At 41.4% G+C, this 20,160-nt stretch overlaps 3 protein-coding genes across 9 annotated transcripts in view; 1 reads left to right on the plus strand and 2 right to left on the minus strand.

Annotated features, from left to right (window-relative positions):
* The window catches only part of LOC106579021 (arf-GAP with dual PH domain-containing protein 1), a 34,740-nt gene extending 33,422 nt beyond the window's left edge, over positions 1-1,318 (minus strand). Inside the window, exon 1 of one of the 2 annotated variants that reach the window (XM_014158422.3) lies at positions 941-1,318. In XM_014158422.3, the coding sequence (XP_014013897.1) occupies positions 941-1,031 (91 nt within the window). In that variant the 5' untranslated portion in view covers positions 1,032-1,318. The remainder of the gene's footprint in view (positions 1-940) is intronic. The other variant, XM_014158423.3, reaches the window with a different exon arrangement.
* Positions 1,319-5,311: 3,993 nt separating this feature from the next.
* LOC106579022 (uncharacterized) lies at positions 5,312-9,503 on the minus strand. The gene is made up of 7 exons (XM_014158424.3): positions 9,350-9,503; positions 8,547-8,696; positions 8,192-8,365; positions 6,866-6,971; positions 6,513-6,666; positions 6,174-6,318; positions 5,312-5,899 (listed from the first exon to the last, which is right to left on the minus strand). The coding sequence occupies exons 1-7, from the start codon at positions 9,493-9,495 to the stop codon at positions 5,794-5,796; spliced, it is 981 nt and encodes a 326-aa protein (XP_014013899.3). The 5' UTR covers positions 9,496-9,503; the 3' UTR covers positions 5,312-5,793.
* Positions 9,504-9,784: 281 nt separating this feature from the next.
* The window catches only part of LOC106579024 (vesicle transport through interaction with t-SNAREs homolog 1A), a 196,018-nt gene continuing 185,642 nt past the window's right edge, over positions 9,785-20,160 (plus strand). For 5 of the 6 annotated variants that reach the window (XM_014158428.3, XM_045702455.2, XM_045702457.2 and 2 more), the window contains exons 1-3: positions 9,785-10,011; positions 16,853-16,911; positions 19,480-19,590. In XM_014158428.3, coding sequence (XP_014013903.1) covers positions 9,918-10,011; positions 16,853-16,911; positions 19,480-19,590 — 264 coding nt within the window. In that variant the 5' untranslated portion in view covers positions 9,785-9,917. The remainder of the gene's footprint in view (positions 10,012-16,852; positions 16,912-19,479; positions 19,591-20,160) is intronic. The other variant, XM_014158426.3, reaches the window with a different exon arrangement.

The raw sequence follows: 20,160 nt of genomic DNA on the forward strand, positions 1-20,160 counted from the left end.
TTAAATACACTAGTTCCTCATTGAACAAAACACTTATTTTTGATCTGTGGCTGCCAAATATTTCTTTGATCACACATTTTCAACTATAATAAAAACCGGAACCTCCCCACCAGCTCACTTTTATCACTGTGAGATGAGAAGGGGAAGAAGAGAGGAAGTCCTATAATGCAGAAGTGGTGGTGAGGGGCCGGGGAGGGATGTGACAATAGTTACTGTAAAGCCAAATTGAAATGACCATCCGCAATATGAAAATGCACTCTCAGAAGGTTGCTGCATGCTGACAGACAAGACTGAGTGACACCCATTACACACACCCCAAACACTGAAGACACACACAGACACACTGAGGATTGTACATTTTAGTCATTTAGCAGATGCTCTAATCCAGAGCGATTTATATTGATGTCACACAATGACTACTAGCCACCACAAACACTCCAAACGGCAATAACAGGTGACAAAACAGGACAGGGATGACTCAGCAACACCATACATGTAATCAATGTAACCACATGATGGAGGGTACTCAGTGAAGTATAGGACTTTTGTTTACCGGGTCTGCATGTCTCAATACATTTGGCAGTTCTCCATATTAGCCTACAGGGTCTATAGTCCAGCTCCTCAGTAGGCACTGGCTGCTAATCTAATATAAGGTGTGTCTCGAGAGCAATTCATATTATTTTTCCATACCTTTCGTTTTGAGTGCACTAGAATTAGGCCTAATGCTGTTAAATAAAATATAGACATCAGATAAGGAGAGCACTGACTGACAAGCTGTCACATTGACAATGGTAACAGAAAACAACGGGCTATTCAAGATTCAATAGCAGGTGCATTCGCTACTAGGATGATGAGACCTCGCGGGTCGCTCATGTGAGCACATGTATAGGGACCGGTAAAATATTTGGCGCCCCTCTTTCATTTACAGTTCGTTTCCTACCTGCATTGCCACAATCCGCACATGCATCGTTTCCAGGTCTGGTCAGGACATCTAGCAAGAGCCGTTTATTCGTCTCCGACTCCGAGGCCATCGTCACCGTTTGATCTCCACCCAATCCAAAATACTTCAATACAAAGCACGTTAACTAGGATAAAGCAACAATCAAATTGTGACCTTGTAATTTACTCAAAATGTTTAAAAATGCTAATAATGAATAGCCTATGATAAATCAGCTTGGATGATGTGATGATTTGAAGGTTTGGCAAGTCTCTCTGTCTCTCTCTCCTGACTACAGCTCTATTAGGCTACGAAGTCTTGCTAACTGCATTATCTCAAGTCTGTCATCCCCTCCTTTTACCCAGACTCATCCTTCTGCAGTTGCAGTGAGACCTCCAGTGGTATGATGATCATGAAACAATTTCTGACTAACGTTACCTGTGTAATTTTTCTTTCTGACAGTGACAGACAAAATATGTAGACGTTTTTATGAGGAATACTTTGTGCACTTAGACAAAATAAACTATTTCACTGTTAAAGATTTGACAGCAGACTGTAGCTGGCTCGTACTTTTACTTATTTCTGTCACAGAATTTCTAAACTTTGTTTCTGTCTCTTTAAAAGTTAGCAGATTGTCGAAAACGTAATCGATGTTATGGATTGATTATTAATGTCTAGCTCAGAACGTTTGCCTACGTCAGAACTATGCGGCGCTTCATATATACTGCAGGCTTGCATGACATATTGGTGAAGGTTTATTTTTTGTCTCGACCGCTACAGTATGCACTTTAGCAGTAAGTTTGTTCGGCCCTCTACTCCCGACAAAAGGATAATGTCCTTTTGATAATTTCGGTAAGAAAAATAAACCACTTGTGGTTGAGCAACAGACTCGTTGGTTCAAGCAATAGCTTTTTTATTTATTTGTAATTATTATTTGAATAACTTCAAATTGTATAAACATACGAAAGTTGATTTATACATTCAAAATGTATATTTAGCCAACAATAGCTGCGTGACTTACGCAGCAACTGGATCGTCACTAGTTGCCACAGTCATGATTATGGCTAACCTCACCGACGGTGCCTTCAGAAAGTATTCAGACCCCTTGACTTTTTCCACATTTTGTTACAGCACAGCCTTATTCTAAAATGGATTAAATAAACAAAAAATCATAAACAATCTACACAGAATACCCCATAATGACAAAGTAAAAACAGGTTTTCGAATATATTAAAAACAAAAAACAGATACCTTATTTACTTTGAGAAGTTTTGCTTGCTTTAGATTTCAGTTTAATCTTCAAAATCTCTTGTTTTACAGACTCCTACAAATCCAAATTGTGTGCTACGCTACTTTAGTATAATTTCATTACATCCAGCCTGTTTATGTATACAGTGCATTCGGAAATTATTCAGACCCCTTCCCCTTTTCCACATTTTCCTACATTACATCTTTATTCTAAAATTAATAAAATGAAACATTTTCCTCATCAATCTACACACAATACCCCATAATGACAAAGAAAAAACAGACCCTTTGCTATGAGACTCTAAATTGAGCTCAGGTGCATCCTGTTTCCATTGATCATCCTTGAGATGTTTCTACATCTTGATTGGAGTCCAGCTGTGGTAAATTCAATTGATTGGACATTATTTGGAAAGGCACACACCTGTCTATATAAGGTCCAACAGCAAAAACCAAGCCATGAGGTTGAAGGAATTGTCCGTAGAGCTCCGAGACAGGATTGTGTCGAGGCACAGATCTGGGGAAGGGTACTAACACATCTGCAGCATTGAAGGTCCCCAAGAACACAGTGGCCTCCATAATTCTTAAATGGAAGAAGTTTGTAACCACCAAGACTGTTCCTAGAGAAGGGCCTTGGTCAGGGAGGTGACCAAGAACCTGATGGTCACACTGACAGAGCTCCAGAGTTCCACTGTGGAGATGGAAGAACCTTCCAGAAGGACAACCATCTCTGCAGCACTCCACCAATCAGGCCTTCATGGTAGAGTGGCCAGATGGAAACCACTCCTCAGTAAAAGGCACAAGGCAGCCTGCTTGGAGTTTGCCAAAAAGCACCTAAAGGACTCTGATCATGAGAAACAAGATTCTCTGGTCTGAAGAAACCAAGATTGAATTCTTTGGCCTGAATGCCAAGCGTCACATCTGGATGAAACCTGGCACCATCCCCACGGTGAAGTATGGTGGTGGAATCATGCTGTCTTTTATTGGCAGGGAATGGGAGACTAGTCAGGATCAAGGGAAAGATGAACGCAGCAAAGTACAGATAGATCCTTGATAAAAACCTGCTCCAGAGCACTCTGGACCTCAGACTGGGGAGAAGGTTCACCTTCCAACAGGACAACAACCCTAAGCACACAGCCAAGAAAACGTAGGAGTGGCTTTGGGACAAGTCTCTGAATGTCCTTGAGTGACCCAGCCAGAGCTGACTTGAACCCAATCGAACATCTCTGGAGAGACCTGTAAATAGCTGTGCAGCAACACTCCCCATCCAACCTGACAGAGCTTGAGCGGATCTACAGAGAAGAATGGGAGAAAGTCCCCAAATACAGGTGTGCCAAGCTTGTAGCGTCATACCCAAGAAGACGCGATGCTGTAATTGCTGCCAAAGGTGCTTCAACAAAGTACTGAGTAAAGAGTCTGAATACTTATGTAAATGTGATATTTCAGTTTTACATTTTTTATAAATTAGCAAACATTTATAAAAACCTGTTTTTGCTTTGTCATTATGGGGTATTGTGTGTAGATTGATGAGGGGGGGAAAACGATGTAATCAATTTTATAATAAGGCTGTAACGTAACAAAATGTGGAGAAAGTCGAGGGGTCTGAATACTTTCCGAAGGCACTGTATGGAGACATGAAGTGATGGAAGCATTTCCTCAAAGTTACCCAAACAAATGTATTACGATCTCACTGCTTTAACCTCCTGAATTACATTTTTGTAACAACCAACCCCTTGAGTACAAGGTCTGTTTGCATATGTGTAAGCTGCACAGCAGTTATCATACGCCAGCCCATATCTATAATTATATTGGTCCTTCACACTTCCCACACCCCTGTATATCTAAAATGTATCTTCTTAAAATCAGATTTTTAAATCTAACCTTAACCACACCACTAACCTTAAATTAAGACCAAACTGCAAATATTTGTTTATTCTTTTTTGATTTAGCCAATTTTGACTTTGTGGTAACTAGTGACCACCCAGCAACTGTGCAGGTTCACATAACTTCTGTAGTTTCCAGCTGCAGCTGGTTGCTTTTCAAAAGGGAAAGGGGCGTTTGAGCGCATGTGTATGAGATCTGTGAAATGACAGTTAAACTGCTTTTTCTTTCCCTGTAGTTGTCTAGTGTTTGAAATGCAATGCAACATCACATCTCTTTGCTGGAGACTATGCAGGCTGTATCACATCCGGCCGTGATTGGGAGTCCCATGGGGCGGCGCACAATTAGCCCAGGGTCGTCCGGGCTTGTCCGTCATTGTAAATAAGAATTTGTTCTTTAAAAAAAAAAAAGTAACCTTTATTTAACTTGGCAAGTCAGTTAAGAACAAATTCTTATTTACATTGACGGCCTACCGAGGAACGCTCTAACCACTACCTGCCATTCTTAACTGATTTGCCTAGTTAAATAAAAAATAAAAAGCATTCAAAGAAAAATTCATGAAGCGCTTGAGAGACAGCAGCTATTATAACTCCATGTGTCAAAGGACTACCTTGAATGCCAGATGGATGAGTGTGGCACTGTACTTATTTCCTGTTGAGAATGAGATGACTAGATATAAACACGACTGCTCTCATCACCAATGTGAAACTATCCTCTGCTATTTCAGTCAGCTGATGGCCAAAGAACCTCTGGAAAAGCTAGGGTTCAAAGACCTGATGGACAAACCCAGCCAGAAGGACAAGGAGGCCAAACCCTGAACTTCCCTTTCTATACAGATGGATACTGTCATTTTTGTAAAAGCATTGAACCGTTAACTACTGCAGTGATATACTAAACATGAAGATCGATTCCCCTCGTGTATACAATGACAATGCAATATTGTGGGTGGCATTTCAAGCTTCATATAAATATTTAGGTAAATTAACCATGCCTTTTTTTTGTGTGGGTTTGATGTTGGATATAGATTGACAGTAAATAAGTTATTTGAGGTGGAGTACAGTTCTCACCGGAAGTGGTGTTTCACGCTTGTGTGCATGCACATGGTACACAAAATATATTCTCAGTCTAGCAAGCCTACACTTTGCATAATGAACGAGGTAACATGCTTTGAGGCTTGTATCAAGTGTAGCAAAATGCCTTACTAACTACTCAACGCACTATGGAATGTTGTAGCATGGTGTGATTGAGTCTGATGAAAACAAGTCAACTTTATTAAAAGATCAGGCAGCACATGTCAAGCTGGCTCAACTAAAGAGTTGTAACAGTTGCATATTAAAACAAAACACACAAATCTATGTGCAAACAAAATAATTAAATGAGAATTCTGTAATCACAATGTGTCAACCACAACTCAGCTGTTGAGGACAAAAAAACCCAGCTTGAGAGCAGGGCTCACTTCACTCCTCTTGACACAGTGCTAGCTTGCCTCAGATTGAGCCTAGCAATCAACATGATGCTTATAGACCAATAACAATACACTATGACGAGAGAAAGGCTGTCATGCTTTCACCTGTAATGTCCTGTGAGATCAGTGAACATGGAGGGAAGGACTCGGAAAGGAAGCTAAGTAGAACTTTGGATACAGCCAAACTGTTACAGTGGAGAACGGGAAGGTGGGAGAAGGACAGGAGGGAGGAGAGTAGCTGTGAGGTGAGAGATTTCAGGCAGCTCTACCGGGAGGAATTGGAGCTGGAGCGTGAGCGGTGGCGTCTGCGACCGGGTGAGCGTGAACGAGTCCTGCGGCGAACCGGAGAGCGTCTCCGTGGTGACCGAGACCTTCGGGGAACAGAGAGGAGGATGAAAACAAAGGTCAAGAACAAGGGGATGACAAGGGTATTTTTAACTTTACAACTGAGGGGATACATGGTCATCTGCCATTCATTCTGTAATCAGGGATTCAGAACAGAGGATACAGATGTTACCATAATAAAATAACAGGAAAAAAGTACATCTTTGTGTAATAAATACAGAAATGTACTGTGAAACATGTAATTATTGTGACTGACAAACATCCACACACACATTGACATTAACACTGTAGGAGACTGACCTTCTCCTCAGGCGTGGAGGGGTGCGTCGCCACATCGGGGGTGGTGGGGGCATCCTGCGAAGGGGGGAGGGCCTGCGAGGGGGCGGGCGTATTATCCTTGGAGCCAGCACGGCAGTGGCTGTGATCTCCTGTCCGTCAATCTGACCTGCAGACAATGAAGGACAAATAGAGGTACATTTTTAAATGATGTTGTAATTGTATGATTCAGGTAAAAACTCTGAGGATAGGTTATGGACAGAGAGTTCAATAGAGTAGAGCGCTGTAGAGTTGACTTTTACAATGCATCCAACCTAGAGATGCTAACTGTATGTTCACCTAGAACCATTGGTCTCCACCAACCTCCATCCATGTGTTTAAGAGCCTTCTCGGCCTCATCGGCATTCTCAAACTCCACGTAGGCGTAGCCCTTCGACAGGTATGGGCGGAGCCTGTCCACAGGCATGTCAATCATCTTGATTTTGCCATAGGTGCTGAAGATCTCCTGGATGTGTTCCTGAAAAGAGTAGAGACTTTAGTCAAAACCCAACCCCCGAGATATTGCTCCCTATTTCAACAAAGCTCCAATGCCTTCAACATACGGTCTACAGCTTGACACAAAAAATGCATTCAAATAGGCTATATGGAATCCTACTGATGTGCACATACACTGTATTCACGTACACTTGGAGACTGGGCGAGTCATTTTGACTCACCTTGACAACGTTTCTGGTGAGGCGGCCCAGGTACATCTTGGTTGGTCGGGGGCTGGGGCTCCTCTTACGCCTTTCCTTGTCATCCTTTTTCACTGATGACTTGGATCTAGAGCACAAACAGAAGAGGTCTTACTCTTTATTCCTTCACTCAAAAAAAGATGTCACTTCCAAGCTCACAGATCCCATCTCCTTAATCCTGTTTTTCGATTAGCTTTAGGAGTGATCACAAACCCTGGTCCAGCAGAGTTACAGAGCATGCGCATACAGATGATGCAATCTCTATTGCACTCCACACTGCCCTTTCCCACCTTGACAAAAGGAACACTTATGTGAGAATGCTATTCATTGAATACAGCTCAGCGTTCAACACCATAGTGCCCTCAAAGCTCATCACTAAGCTAAGGATCCTGGGACTAAACACCTCCCTCTGCAACTGGATCCTGGATTTCCTGATGGGCCGCTCCCCGGTGGTAAGGGTAGGCAACAACACGTCTGCCACGCTAATCCTCAACACTGGGGCCCCTCAGGGGTGTGTCCTCAGTCCCCTTCTGTACTCCCTGTTCACCCACGACTGCATGGCCAGGCATGACTCCAACACCATCATTAAGTTTGCAGACGACACAACAGTGGTAGGCCTGATCACCGACAACGACGAGACAGCCTACAGGGAGGAGGTCAGAGACCTGGCCGGGTGGTGCCAGAATAACAACCTATCCCTCAATGTAACCAAGACTAAGGAGATGATTATGGACTACAGGAAAAGGAGGACCGAGCACGCCCCCATTCTCATCGACGGGGCTGTAGTGGAGCAGGTTGAGATCTTCAAGTTCCATGGTATCCACATCAACAACAAACTAGAATGGTCCAAACACACCAAGACAGTCGTGAAGAGGGCACGACAAAGCCTATTCCCCCTCAGGAAACTAAAAAGATTTGGCATGGGTCCTGAGATCCTCAAAAGGTTCTACAGCTGCAACATCGAGCGCTTCCTGACTGGTTGCATCAATGCCTGGTACGGCAATTGCTTGGCCTCTGACCGCACTTACCTATTGTTCACCTAACACCTTTTTTGCACTATTGGTTAGAGCCTGAAAGTAAGCATTTCACTGTAAGGTGTTGTATTCGGCGCACGTGACAAACTTTGATTTGCGGCCTTTTTTGTCAGCCCAGTACTAACATACCTGAAACAACTAATGAAGGTTTAAATGTTAAACCATTAGGTGAACTATAAGTATTTAGTGCTGGTGTGGAACAAAAGCCTGCATGCACTTTAACTCAGGGCTGGGACTGGAGACCACTGCTTTACACTTTACAGGTCACACATACTTGGACCGTGAGCGGCGGTGGTTGTCGTGGCGGCGGCGACTGGGGCTGGGCGACCCAGAGCTGGTTGAGCTAGAAGATCGGGAGCTGGAAGACCCGGAGCGGCTTGAGGCAGAGGAGGAACTGGAGCCGCTGGAAGAACCGGAGCTGGAGCCAGAGCTGCTACTGGAGCTGGACCTGAGTGAAGACCGGGAGAGGGGCTTACTTTAGACCCGAGTGAAGACAGAAAGATGGGCTTACTGTGGGCATCAGAAAGCAGTGACTGCGGAGATAAGTTGTCTGATAAAAACAAGAGATGCTATGGTAAGGGTACAGCGATAGCAAGAGATGAGAAAGGACGTCACATATTGTGTCTGACCTGTTGCTCCCAGTGGAGCTACGTCGCTTGCGTCCCTTCTCCTTCTCCCTGCCCCTCTCAGTTCCCTCCTTGGTGGCACCTGTTTTCTCCTTCCCTCGCTCTTTTGCCTTGTCATCCATATGCTCCTTTCTCCTCACTGGAGAAGGCGCCCTGTGGATTGATAATATAATGACTGTCTATATCTAGCTAGAGGACAAGTAGAAACTATTCAGACTTCAGCTACAATTCCAGTCTGTGATGCAATATGTTGCATATACAGTATGTTTGTGAGCTTGCTAGTGAAACTATAAGGCACATAACGTTACATATCTATGAGACAAATATATCCTGTTGGCTACATCATTTCAGTGCTAGAACATTATCTTGCTTCATGTCGGTCAGGTGATAATTTAGGGACATGGCGGGAAAAACGATCTAACGTTACTTATGTAGGTACGTTGTAGACTGAATCTGGTTCGAATTTTCTGAACCGACAAGTCAAATCTGTGCCCTTTAGCAAGGCACGTAACCTTAATTTGCTAAAGGGGCGCCATACTACTATGGCTGACCCTGTAAAAAAACAAATTTCCCTGCACCTATCCGGTGTATGTGACAATAAAACATATTTGTATGTTTTTTTGGGCAGACGTGCCCATACAACTAGCTTTATCTAGATACCCTCTATTTTGCTAATTCAACGACACATCGGTGAAATATACTCTTGAGTCAAACTGCGTTTCCTAAAACAACAACATAACATACATCATACATCTATATACAATCGTTAATTCGACGATTAAAGTGGATTGAAAAGGGACATTTACATATTTGTTCTGGTTGCCGCTACAAGTCGCAGAGAGATGACGTTGCAAAGTTGAGCCGGAGAATGTGACATTTCAAAAGACGCACAGCTCCCTCTGCTGTATTTTATTGGAATAGAAGTCTTTGGGAGGTATATATTGTGTATCATATTTTGATACATTAAAGACAAAATGTGCGATTAGTAGAGATGATGAATGTGTATGCCTCTAACATTGTAGCAACATTCTTTATTCAGTATAAATGTTCGATGTCTTCTTAAAAACAAATGGTTTATTCTATTCAATGTGATAAAGCTATAAATAAATGTGTAGCTAATGCATAAACTGTAGTTAATGCGATGTCTTTCATTTCTCTGTACACGTATTTTATTTCTGTCCACGCATGGAGAAAGTTTTGACACTTCATTGGAAGAACCAGTGAATTAGTTAACAGTTGCTGCTTTCTTACCGGGTAACATTTTCTGTAACGCAACACGGAAGTGACGGCTCGCTTTCGTAGAAAGCGTTGTTTTGCTACATCTTCAGCTACTTTTCAGCCAAGAAGACACCTGTTTTACAGTCAAACTTCACTATGTCTTCAGATTTTGAAGCCTATGAACAGGACTTTGGAACCCTGACAGCAGAAATAACCAACAAAATTGGAAGGATTCCCAAATTAGGTGGAGGTAAACCACGTTAAGCTCTATTAGTTTACCAGCGAATGACTTCTGTCATGTCAACAAATTAATAATGCAGCTAGCTAGCTAGTTTCACATGACACGTATTTTACGCAAATGTCATCATATTCCCTGCCGAATATTTAGCTACCTAAAGCAATTCCACTAGCTTTGTGCTAGTGAAATAACGACGTTGGCTATCCAACTAACTAGCTATTTAGTTTGTCAGCTATCTAGCTAACGTTCGCTATCAAAGAGCCATTAATAGGTCTTGAGCATTCAGATACTGTGCTGACAAACGCACAGCAGTTTAATTCTACATTTATGATGATATGTTCCTAAAGGGAGATTGAATCCTGGTTCAATGGCAATAGGTTGTCCGGCTCCTAGTATTGGTACTTAATATAAAATATTATCTTTCAATCATGTACCTAGGCTAAACATAATAGGATTGGACTTTTAATCAAGTAAAACGAGACTTTATTCATATCTAGAACATGATGTGGACTACATAGAAAAATAAATAATTGTCTTGTTTGTGAAGATGTAGGCTTTAGTGGGACTGAATTGTTGAGTCAAGCCTCTTAAGTGCAGTAGACCAAATCCATCATTTTATTTTTTCATTGTTCCACTTCTAAAGTAGGTAATAGGATATAAAGTAGGCCTACATCTAAGAAACGAGATGAAATTGCCCATCCTCCCTACATTTATTCCACCTCAAAACACAAGAAAGAGGGTTTCGACACCCACCATCTCAGATTGTTCTGAAATCGTTTCAGTAGTTAGAAATGGTTAAGATTAGCATTCCTAAAAACATTATTTTGTTGAAATATAATTTGATCTCTGAGAAATTATGCTGATTGATTGCACCTATTTTAATTTATAGGATTCATATAATCTTCAAAAAATATAGTACCTAACATCTGATTTTGACCATACTTCTTCCTAAACATTAGTAAGCCATGAGGAATTCAATCCAATTATCAAAAGCCACTCACGGACCCCCCACACCACACTAGAGAGCAATAGGCACTAACTCCGCCATGGGAATATGAATGGAGTTTTTGTAGGGGTTTTGGATAAATGGTGAAAATAAGGTCTGTGGTAAACACAGGCTTAGGAGAACTTATAGATTTTGTTCTATTAGATCATCTTCATTAGTTAAGGTTACATTTTGTGGATTTAATGCATTTATCTAATAAAAAAAAAAAAGCACATTAAGGCTTCATAATTAATAAAGGTCATGTTAATTGACTGGTATTATCTCATAGAACAAAACGAATAAGGTCTCCTAAGCCTGTGTTAACCTCAGACCATATTTTTGGCCTTTATCCCAAAACCCTATTCTTTCCCCATAAGGATGGCTGAACGAACGAGAGGTCTCTCATTTCTGTTTTTTGGCTACAAGCTGGCGAGTGCTATTAGCTGAATTTCTCAGAGATCAAATACAATTTAAAATAGGCAACAGTAAACATGTCGTCCACCACGAATGATGCAGCACCTTTGGGCCAATTGAGGTATTGTGTGTTATTTAACACGTTTTAGTTAATTACTGTACACTAGCTCCCACCTTGGGCCAATCAGTGTAATTTTGGAACTGACTGATTTCTATAGCGAAGATGCGTCATTCATCCACGTTTCATTCAAATCGGGCCAGTACTGTCTGAGATATTGCGTGTGACGAACGTACTAACACAGAGACAGATCCACAGTCCCCTTCCTGATTTCCACAGTCCCCTCCCTGATTTCATCGATATGAATGTTCTTGCATATGTTAAGTCTTGACAGTGTTTGCAACATGTGTACCAAATTTAGTTACAATATGAATATCCTTGACTGATTTGTATGCATTTATGTGCCAGACCATGCCCACGTGAATGATTATTGGTCAATAGTGGCCATGTTGTTTTAGGTACTAGTCTGGAAAATATTGCGTTGAGAGAACCTTTATCCATAGATGCCACATATCAAGTTTTGTGCAGCTCAGTCATTTGGTGCCAGAAGAGTAGCGTGTTTTTAAGTGGAAAACCCATTATTAATCTGCATAGAGGCAGATTTGTTACTTGTGAGGAGAGGTACCTATGTACTGAATTTCATGACTTGAGGTCAAACGGGGTGAGCGGCGTGACCTTTCAAAGTTTGCATTTTCAATCTCTTATTATAGTGCCACCATCTGGCAAATCAGTGTAATTTAGTAAATGCCAGATCTGTATGGCAAAACACATAATTCAGCCAAGTTGTAAAAATTGGGCCTGTACTGTCTGCAATATCTCGTGGGACTTAGTGAGGGAAAAAAGTATTTGATCCCCTGCTGATTTTGTACGTTTGCCCACTGACAAAGAAATTATCAGTCTATAATTTTAATGGTAGGTTTATTTTAACAGTGAGACAGAAAACAACAACAAAATCCTAAAAAACGCATGTCAAAAATGTTATAAGTTGATTTGCATTTTAATGAGGGAAATAAGTATTTGACCCCCTCTCAATCAGAAAGATTTCTGTCTCCCTGGTGTCTTTTATACAGGTAACGAGCTGAGATTTTCCCTCACTGTACGTACGTGGAGTTGATTACTATAGCGCCCCCTAACGGATGGAGACAGATCCACATACCCCTCCCCGATTACATCGTGGGGGACAATAAACCATACAACTCTATGCACAAGGACTTCTTTTAACAATTTCCACAAAATATTTTACTAATACACATTTACTTGAACAGTGCAGATGCAAAGTTTGGTAACAGTTTGTGCTGTTGGTACCGTCGTTCTGTTACCAAACTTTGCGTCTGCGCTGTTATTCAAGTAATTTAGTTTTTGTAAAATATTCTGTGGAAGCTGTTAAGTCGTCCTTATGTATAGAGTTGTGTGATTTAACTTTGCAGACATTAGTTTTTGTTTAGCACACATTTTAAAGTGAAAAGACTGATCTCAACATCAATCTGTTACCGTGGAATTGCCCTTATTCATAGTAATATGCTGATGTTCTTTATTTTGAGCTCAAATATTTGTGACTGCTTCTAGTATTGTATAGGTCTAGTATAAGTCTCCTTGCAAGTGAACAATTGTCTGACTTCTGTTTGCAGATAGCTGATGAGTATATTTGTAGCAGGGATGTGTAATTCTTACGGGATATTTACACCTCCCTAGATGGCTTGTCCTCTGCCAGGGATTTGGAGTGGGCGGCGGGGGAATAAGCCTAACGAGGGCATTTGGTATCAATGCAGTTATGCATGAGATCTACGAGGAATGACATGAAACACCTAAACGCATTGAGCCCCAATTCAAATGTTTAAGATACAAGTGCATCGGTCCGCGGACCCCAAAAATCGATCCAAATGTAGCATGAATCGGTCAGAAAATCGATTCAAACATTTCGAATTGCTGGTTCACAATGTCTTTTTTGCTCATATTACTTTCTTTCTAGTTTCTGAAAATACCCCATATTGTGTGACAACCGATTCATCCTCTCCTTCAGCGTCGAACTCCATATAACCGCTCACTGCCCAGCTTTGCGTGTTGACCAATGTAAGGTAGACGGCCGGTTCCTGATCTTGCACATCTGCGCGGCACAGTCAGGATTCAAATGCTAAAATGGCTTGTGTGATATGAGGCTTAATTAGTTGAGTGACAACCTATGTCATTTGCTAGCTTATTGTTATCTATGAGCTGTTGAAGATGGTGTTTTACCGGAATAAAAGTAAGCTACTGCAGACAGAACTCTCATCTGGCAACGTGGGCCAGCATCCCTGTGCAATGATTTCTACTCCTTATAGTCCACGGCGTGACGAATTGAGGCTGTTCTGAGGGCAAAAGGGGGTGCAAGTCAATATTTGGAAGGTGTTCCTAAGGTTTTGTACATTGGCCATGTCATAGCTAACTTGTAAATTATGAAAATGTACACATTACTAGCTCAAACATTTCATGTGCAGAAATCACAACTTAATAAGTGGGTGATGGTGATTTCAGAACCAAAGTGAGGGGACAAAAAAAACAAAAAAACCTAGGCTACTTTGCCACTAATCTGATTGTGGTAGTGGGGTGGTAGATGCCTAGTCTACCTTATGGCTCAGATCAGGTGCCTACATCGTAAATACACCATAGACATGCATCTCACACACACACACAGATCAGAGGCCCAACTCATGGGCTTCATCATCAGATTTTTATTTAGAATGGAAAATTAGTGTGGGGGGGGGTAATTTCCGTGGTGGTTAAATGTTTTTAGTGTAAACTTAAGCTACTAAAACCAGATATAAAGTATGTAGAAATATATTTTCAACTAACAATCACCCGCCCCCTGCTGCTATCTTTGCTACACTGCTGAAAAAAAATCCTGGTCGAAACACTGCGTATCCAATCGTCTTGAAAGGGAAAGATGCACAGCCCTAAGATCTACCATTACTAACTTTTCTGTCTTAGTCTCAATTTTAACCAGATTAATTTCACCTTTTTGTTCATGCCTTTTAGGAATTCTCTCCTGAAATTAGGGTAACAGAGACTGTAGAGAAGCCCGAGAGCCTAACATCATGTATCATAACTGTAAATAGACCTGTACTGTTCTCATAGTTAAGTAAACACTTTATTTGAAAACCAAAGGCTGTCTACCTATTCACCGGCCACAGCCTGTTCACCCACTGAACAACAAACAAATGATCCTGCAGCTTGCATTGTCTTCCTTTGCTTAGCTCATATTTGCTAGGTCTGTTGCTTGTTTATTTTCCTACGCTATGGCTCATGGGAATTTACATTCGATTTTGAATTGTCATGCTTTGAATTGGCTTCTTAACTGAAACAATGCGTCTCTTCCACAGTGTAATTTCACCATGTTTCCCACCACCCAGCATGTTAAAATAAGCCCACATGAATATGAACTAAGGCGGAAGCCTATGATACCCAGCAGTCATTGTTATGTGTCCTCTGCTCCTACCAAAACAGTTTGCATTTGAATTTCAATTCCATTCCTACTCATGAAGACATTTCTCATTTCTTTCTCTCCTCCCTCAAGTATCTGAATTGTGCCCATCGGTTGGCAGCCCTCAATTTCATACGTGACAATAGCTTCGACAAAAGCTTTGTGTCCCCAGTGTTGCTGCGTTTCCCGATGTTACTTATGCACAATCACTGATAATGGCTGTGGCACGCGAAGAAACGTCCTTGACCGTGTCTTGGCCAAGCCTTCAGCATTCACGCCAGAATCAAATGGATAATGTGTTTTTGTTTTGCTTTGTTACTGTCCGAAATACGTGGGACTGAGGTTTGAATAAGAGTACAATGTATTGCAAGGTCTCCTTCCATTAAACATGAAGGTATTTTTTTCTCAAGAGTGTTTATGGAAAGCTGAACCTGTCAATCACTGGCTATTAAATATTGAGCAGAGATGCCGAGCTCAACTTACATTTTTTGTGGCCTGTTTACAAAACGACTCATCCGTTAGACTGCGGTACTCCTAGTAAATAGCCATGCATATTTCAGGATCATCTTGTCCAGGCCAATGCTGGAGAGGGCTACACCACATCACCTCGAGGAGAATCGCCCCCGGCTGTTTACTTGTGTAGGCTGTGAGGTTTTCAAATTGGATTTGATGTCTGACAAAAGGCAGTGCAGACTCAGGGGTAAAACAATGAAGATCTTATCTTGGTTTTTGCACTGTTATGTCCTGTTACGGACGGATAAGCTAGCCTTGTGGTTGATTTTTCAACTGGAAGTTTCTGGTAGTCCGGGCTTTCAGCTACATGTCAATTGTTGAAAATCTGGTCCATTAGGCCTATTTAACAAACGTTGGTCCACAGCAGGGTAGGTCTGGTCAATTAGGCCTATTTAACAAACGTTGGTCCACAGCAGGGTAGGTCTGGTCAATTAGGCCTATTTAACAAACGTTGGTCCACAGCAGGGTAGGTCTGGTCAATTAGACCTATTTAACAAACGTTGGTCCACAGCAGGGTAGGTCTTTTATAATGATCCTTGACTTAGATGTTGGTTTCAACTCTGGGTCGTCAAAGCATCAGTTTACATTAGACAAATAATAATATGTCCAAATTGGGACGGAGAATATTAGGAGTATTTATCTCAGTTGTTGCTGCGACTAGGGATCGGTGCAAATAATGGAGTACACGATTCAAGATTTGCATTCGATTGCTGAAAATCTATTTGCCAGGTTACGTTTATAATAACGGACAATGTCAAACTTTAAGATGTGTTGAATGTTTTTTGAGTAGCTGTAGCTATGTCAAACGCACTGAGAAATTACATTTTCATTTTTGTATCAGAACCAGTAATTGGAACAACCTGCCAACGTTTACCTTCAGACCTGTTTCACACATGATCCGAGCACTCGAGTAGGCCCACTCAAAATCACTTCTGTGAACTACTAGTACTTGAACACAAACATTCTTTCAGATGCCCGTCCCTAGTTGCTACACATAACAGAATATGTTCAGCCAGAATTGAGAGATTACACAATCATTTACAACATTCCATATTGAACTCCTATGGCCAAATGTGTTTCAAGTCATGATTTGCAATCGAAGCCTTTGGGTGAGCGTAGAGCAGCGTTTTAGTCATTATTAGTACGACTCCGAGTTGAGAAAATGTGGCAACCTACTAAAGCTGACATTTCTTTTTGAGTTGGTACGAGGTGTCTCGTTGCTCCTCTAACAAAAGCCAACAAAGGCCTTTTACACGTGGATAAATAAAAGACTTCAAATGTGGCTCAGCGTGCGGAGAGAATGTGTAAATATATCTTCAGATGCATTCTGGTGTGTTTTCAATCCCCCGTTGCGGGGGAGTTGGGTTGTCATAAAGCACTGCTCCTCTGTCGACTGATCAATATGTTTCTCCTGTTTCCTTTTCAGAGGAGAAGACACAGCTGGTTCTAAATGTCGACAAACAGCTCGAAGAAGTCAGAGAGTTGGTACGTCTTTGATCAGTAATTTCCGCTCTTCACATAAAAAAAATAATATAGTAATAATGTATTTGGAAAAGGAAACAAGACAATTTCACCGGTGCGCGAAGACAACGGCGCCTGTGTTATCCTAACGGTGACATGACAAGCACGTACTTCACGTGGTGGAATGCTGTTCAGCGCAATAACGGCGTGATCACTTTTTGCTTTTAAGTGACACATTTCGAGCCATTATTTGGAGGAGGGAGTCTTCCCGTCATGTTTAAAAATTTAAGGAAGTGAACTAACGTGTAAATTGGCGACGTAGTTGTCTTATTATGTTGTCTTGATTAGGCTTCTCCAAATCCACCTCGGAGAGTCTTGTCTCTCTGTACCTCTAATGTACTCTACGTGACACTGTTGGGTCTCAACATGTCTTTAAAATGAAGGCCCTTCAAATTGATTATCTTATTTACCAAACTGCCTTTCTGTCATAACTTTTTTTTAAATCGTTGATGAATGACCCGAAGAAGAGCAATGTGTCAGCAAATCAACATCGAAAAAGATTTCCTTAGTGCTGCTGAAGTAGCTCATGTTGAAGTTTTGCTAGCTTGAGATTTCAGTTTAATCTTCAGAATTTCTTGTTGTTTTTCAGACTCCTACAAATCCAAGTTGTGTGCTACGCTATTTTACTATAATTTCATTACATCAAACCTGTATGTATACAGTGCATTCGGAAAGTATTCAGACCCCTTCCCCTTTTTTTACATTACAGCCTTATTCTAAAATGAATTAAATAGAACATTTTCCTCAGCAATCTACACACAATGCCCCATAATGACGAAGTGAAAACAGGTTTAGACATTTTTGCAAATGTATTAAAAATAAAAAAACAGATACCTTATTTACGTAAGTATTCAGACCCTTTGCTATGGGTCTCGAAATAGAGCTCGGGTGCATCCTGTTTCCATTGATCATCCTTGAGATGTTTCTACAACTTGATTGGAGGAGTCCACCTGTGGTAAATTCAACTGGTTGGGCATGATTGGGAAAGGCACACAGCTGTCTATATAAGGTCCCACAGTTGACATGGCATGTCAGAGCAAAAACCAAGCCATGAGGTTGAAGGAATTGTTCGTAGAGCTCTAAGACCGGATTGTGTTGAGGCACAGATCTGGGGAAGGGTATCAAAAAGATGCCTGCAACATTGAAGGTCCCCAAGAACACAGTGGCCTCCATCATTCTTAAATGGAAGAAGTTTGGAACCACCAAGTCTCTTCCTAGAGCTGGCCGCCTGGCCAAACTGAGCAATCGGTGGAGAAGGGCCATGGTCAGGGTCTGTGACTAATAACCCAATGGTCAATCTGACAGAGCTCCAGAGTTCCACTGTGGAGATGGGAGAACCTTCCAGAAGGACAACCATCTCTGCAGCACTCCACCAATCAGGCCTTCATGGTAGAGTGGCCAGACGGAAGCCAGTCCTCAATAAAATGTACATGATAGCCCGCTTGGAGTTTGCCAGAAGGCACCTAAAGGACTCTGACGATGAGAAACAAGATTCTCTTGTTCGATGAAACCAAGATTGAAATCTTTAGCCTGAATGCCAAGTTTCACGTCTGGAGAAAACCTGGCACCATCCCTATGATGAATCATGGTGGTGGCAGCATCATGCTGTGGGGATGTTTTTCAGCGGCAGGGACTGGGACACTAGTCAGGATTGAGGGGAAAGATAAAGAGAGCAAAATACAGAGAGATCCTTGATGAAAATCTGCTCCAGAGTGCTCAGGACCTCAGACTGGGGTGAAAATTCACCTTCCAACAGTACCACAACCCTAATCACACAGCCAAGACAACACAGGAGTGGCTTAGGGACAAGTCTATGAATTTCCTTGAGGGGCCCAGCCATCTCTGGAGAGACCTGAAAATAGCTGTGTAGCGATGCTCCCCATCTAACCTGAGAGCTTGAGCGGATCTGCAGAGAACTGGAGGAACTCCCCAAATACAGGTGTGCGTAATATCCAAGAAGACTCAATGCTGTAATCGCTGCAAAAGCTGCTTTAACAAAGTACTGAACACTTTTGTAAATGTTATTTTATAAATTAGCAAAACTTTCTAAAAATGTGTTTTTGATTTGTTATTTATGGGGTATTGTGTGTAGATTGATGAGGTGTGTGTGTGTATATATATATATATATATATATATATATATATTATATATATATATATATATATATATATATATATATATATAAAATCCATTTTAGAATAAGGCTGTAACGTAACACAATTTTTTTTAAATTCTAGTGGTCTGAATACTTTCCGAATGCACTGTACATTAAATTCAACACTTTACATAAAATGTCACTTACAGTGTAATCACTACATACTAAACAGACTACTTACTTAACAGTAAAGTGTACAATAAGTTGAGTTTAACAACAATCTTTCATTGTAAATCTGTTTTGACATATTTCCACAATTTTAGGCTACCCAGCTATAATTGCATAGTTTAGACCTATGTTCTAGTGAATTTTGCCAATATAATGTTGTTTTTTAAATCATTGAATGGTGAATGAACTGGTTGATTGCTGGACCTAGATGGAGCAGATGGATCTGGAGGTGCGTGAGCTCCCCATCCAGATCAGAGGCATGTACCAGAGCAGACTGAAGAGCTATAAGGGGGAGATGGAGAAGCTGGAGAAAGACTTTGTGAGTACCCCGCCATAACACCTCATTTGTCTTAGTGAATAACTGTGTTGTTGTACAGGGTCAGCCATTATAGTAAGGCGCCCCTGGAGCAAATTAGGGTTACATGCCTTGCTCAATGGAACATTGACGCCTACTGATGGTCGTTTGACCTTTTGGTATGGCAAGAATGATCCTCTCACGCGTGTACTTGCACACACGTAAGCATGTGTTTCTGTGTGCTTGTGTGTGTACTGTAAGTGAACGCCAAAATGTACGCAGAATATACACAGGTATAGTTCTGAGCATACGTACACCTTCTAACACAGGCTCACACTTTCCGAAACACACGCACTCGGACTGAAACTGAAGGTTATTGGCATGTCCACTGTGGCAAAAAATTGTTTGGTCTGTTTTTGAAAGCCCAAGTAGCATCCATAGGAGTGTGGGCTTGTGTTGATGCTTCAGAACATGGCCTTGTTTAGTAATTCATAAACCGCGCCTGTCTGTCTAGAAAACTCCGCCGTACACATATCAAACCTTAATGAGTGAAGTGTTTTAACTTTTAAAGTCACTTGCTCTTAACCCATATTT

Source organism: Salmo salar, chromosome 19 (genome assembly GCF_965601325.2).
Source record: "Salmo salar chromosome 19, fSalSal1, whole genome shotgun sequence".
Lineage (NCBI taxonomy): Eukaryota > Metazoa > Chordata > Actinopteri > Salmoniformes > Salmonidae > Salmo > Salmo salar.

Coding starts and splice junctions, on each gene's coding strand:
- LOC106579022 (XM_014158424.3), bottom strand. CDS start 9,495: ATGATACACAATATATACCTCCCAAAGACTTCTATTCCAATAAAATAC. Junction 8,697..9,349: donor GCGGCAACCAGAACAAATAT/GTAAATGTCCCT, acceptor ATCAATCCACAG/GGCGCCTTCTCCAGTGAGGA. Junction 6,319..6,512: donor TCTTAAACACATGGATGGAG/GTTGGTGGAGAC, acceptor CATTGTCTGCAG/GTCAGATTGACGGACAGGAG.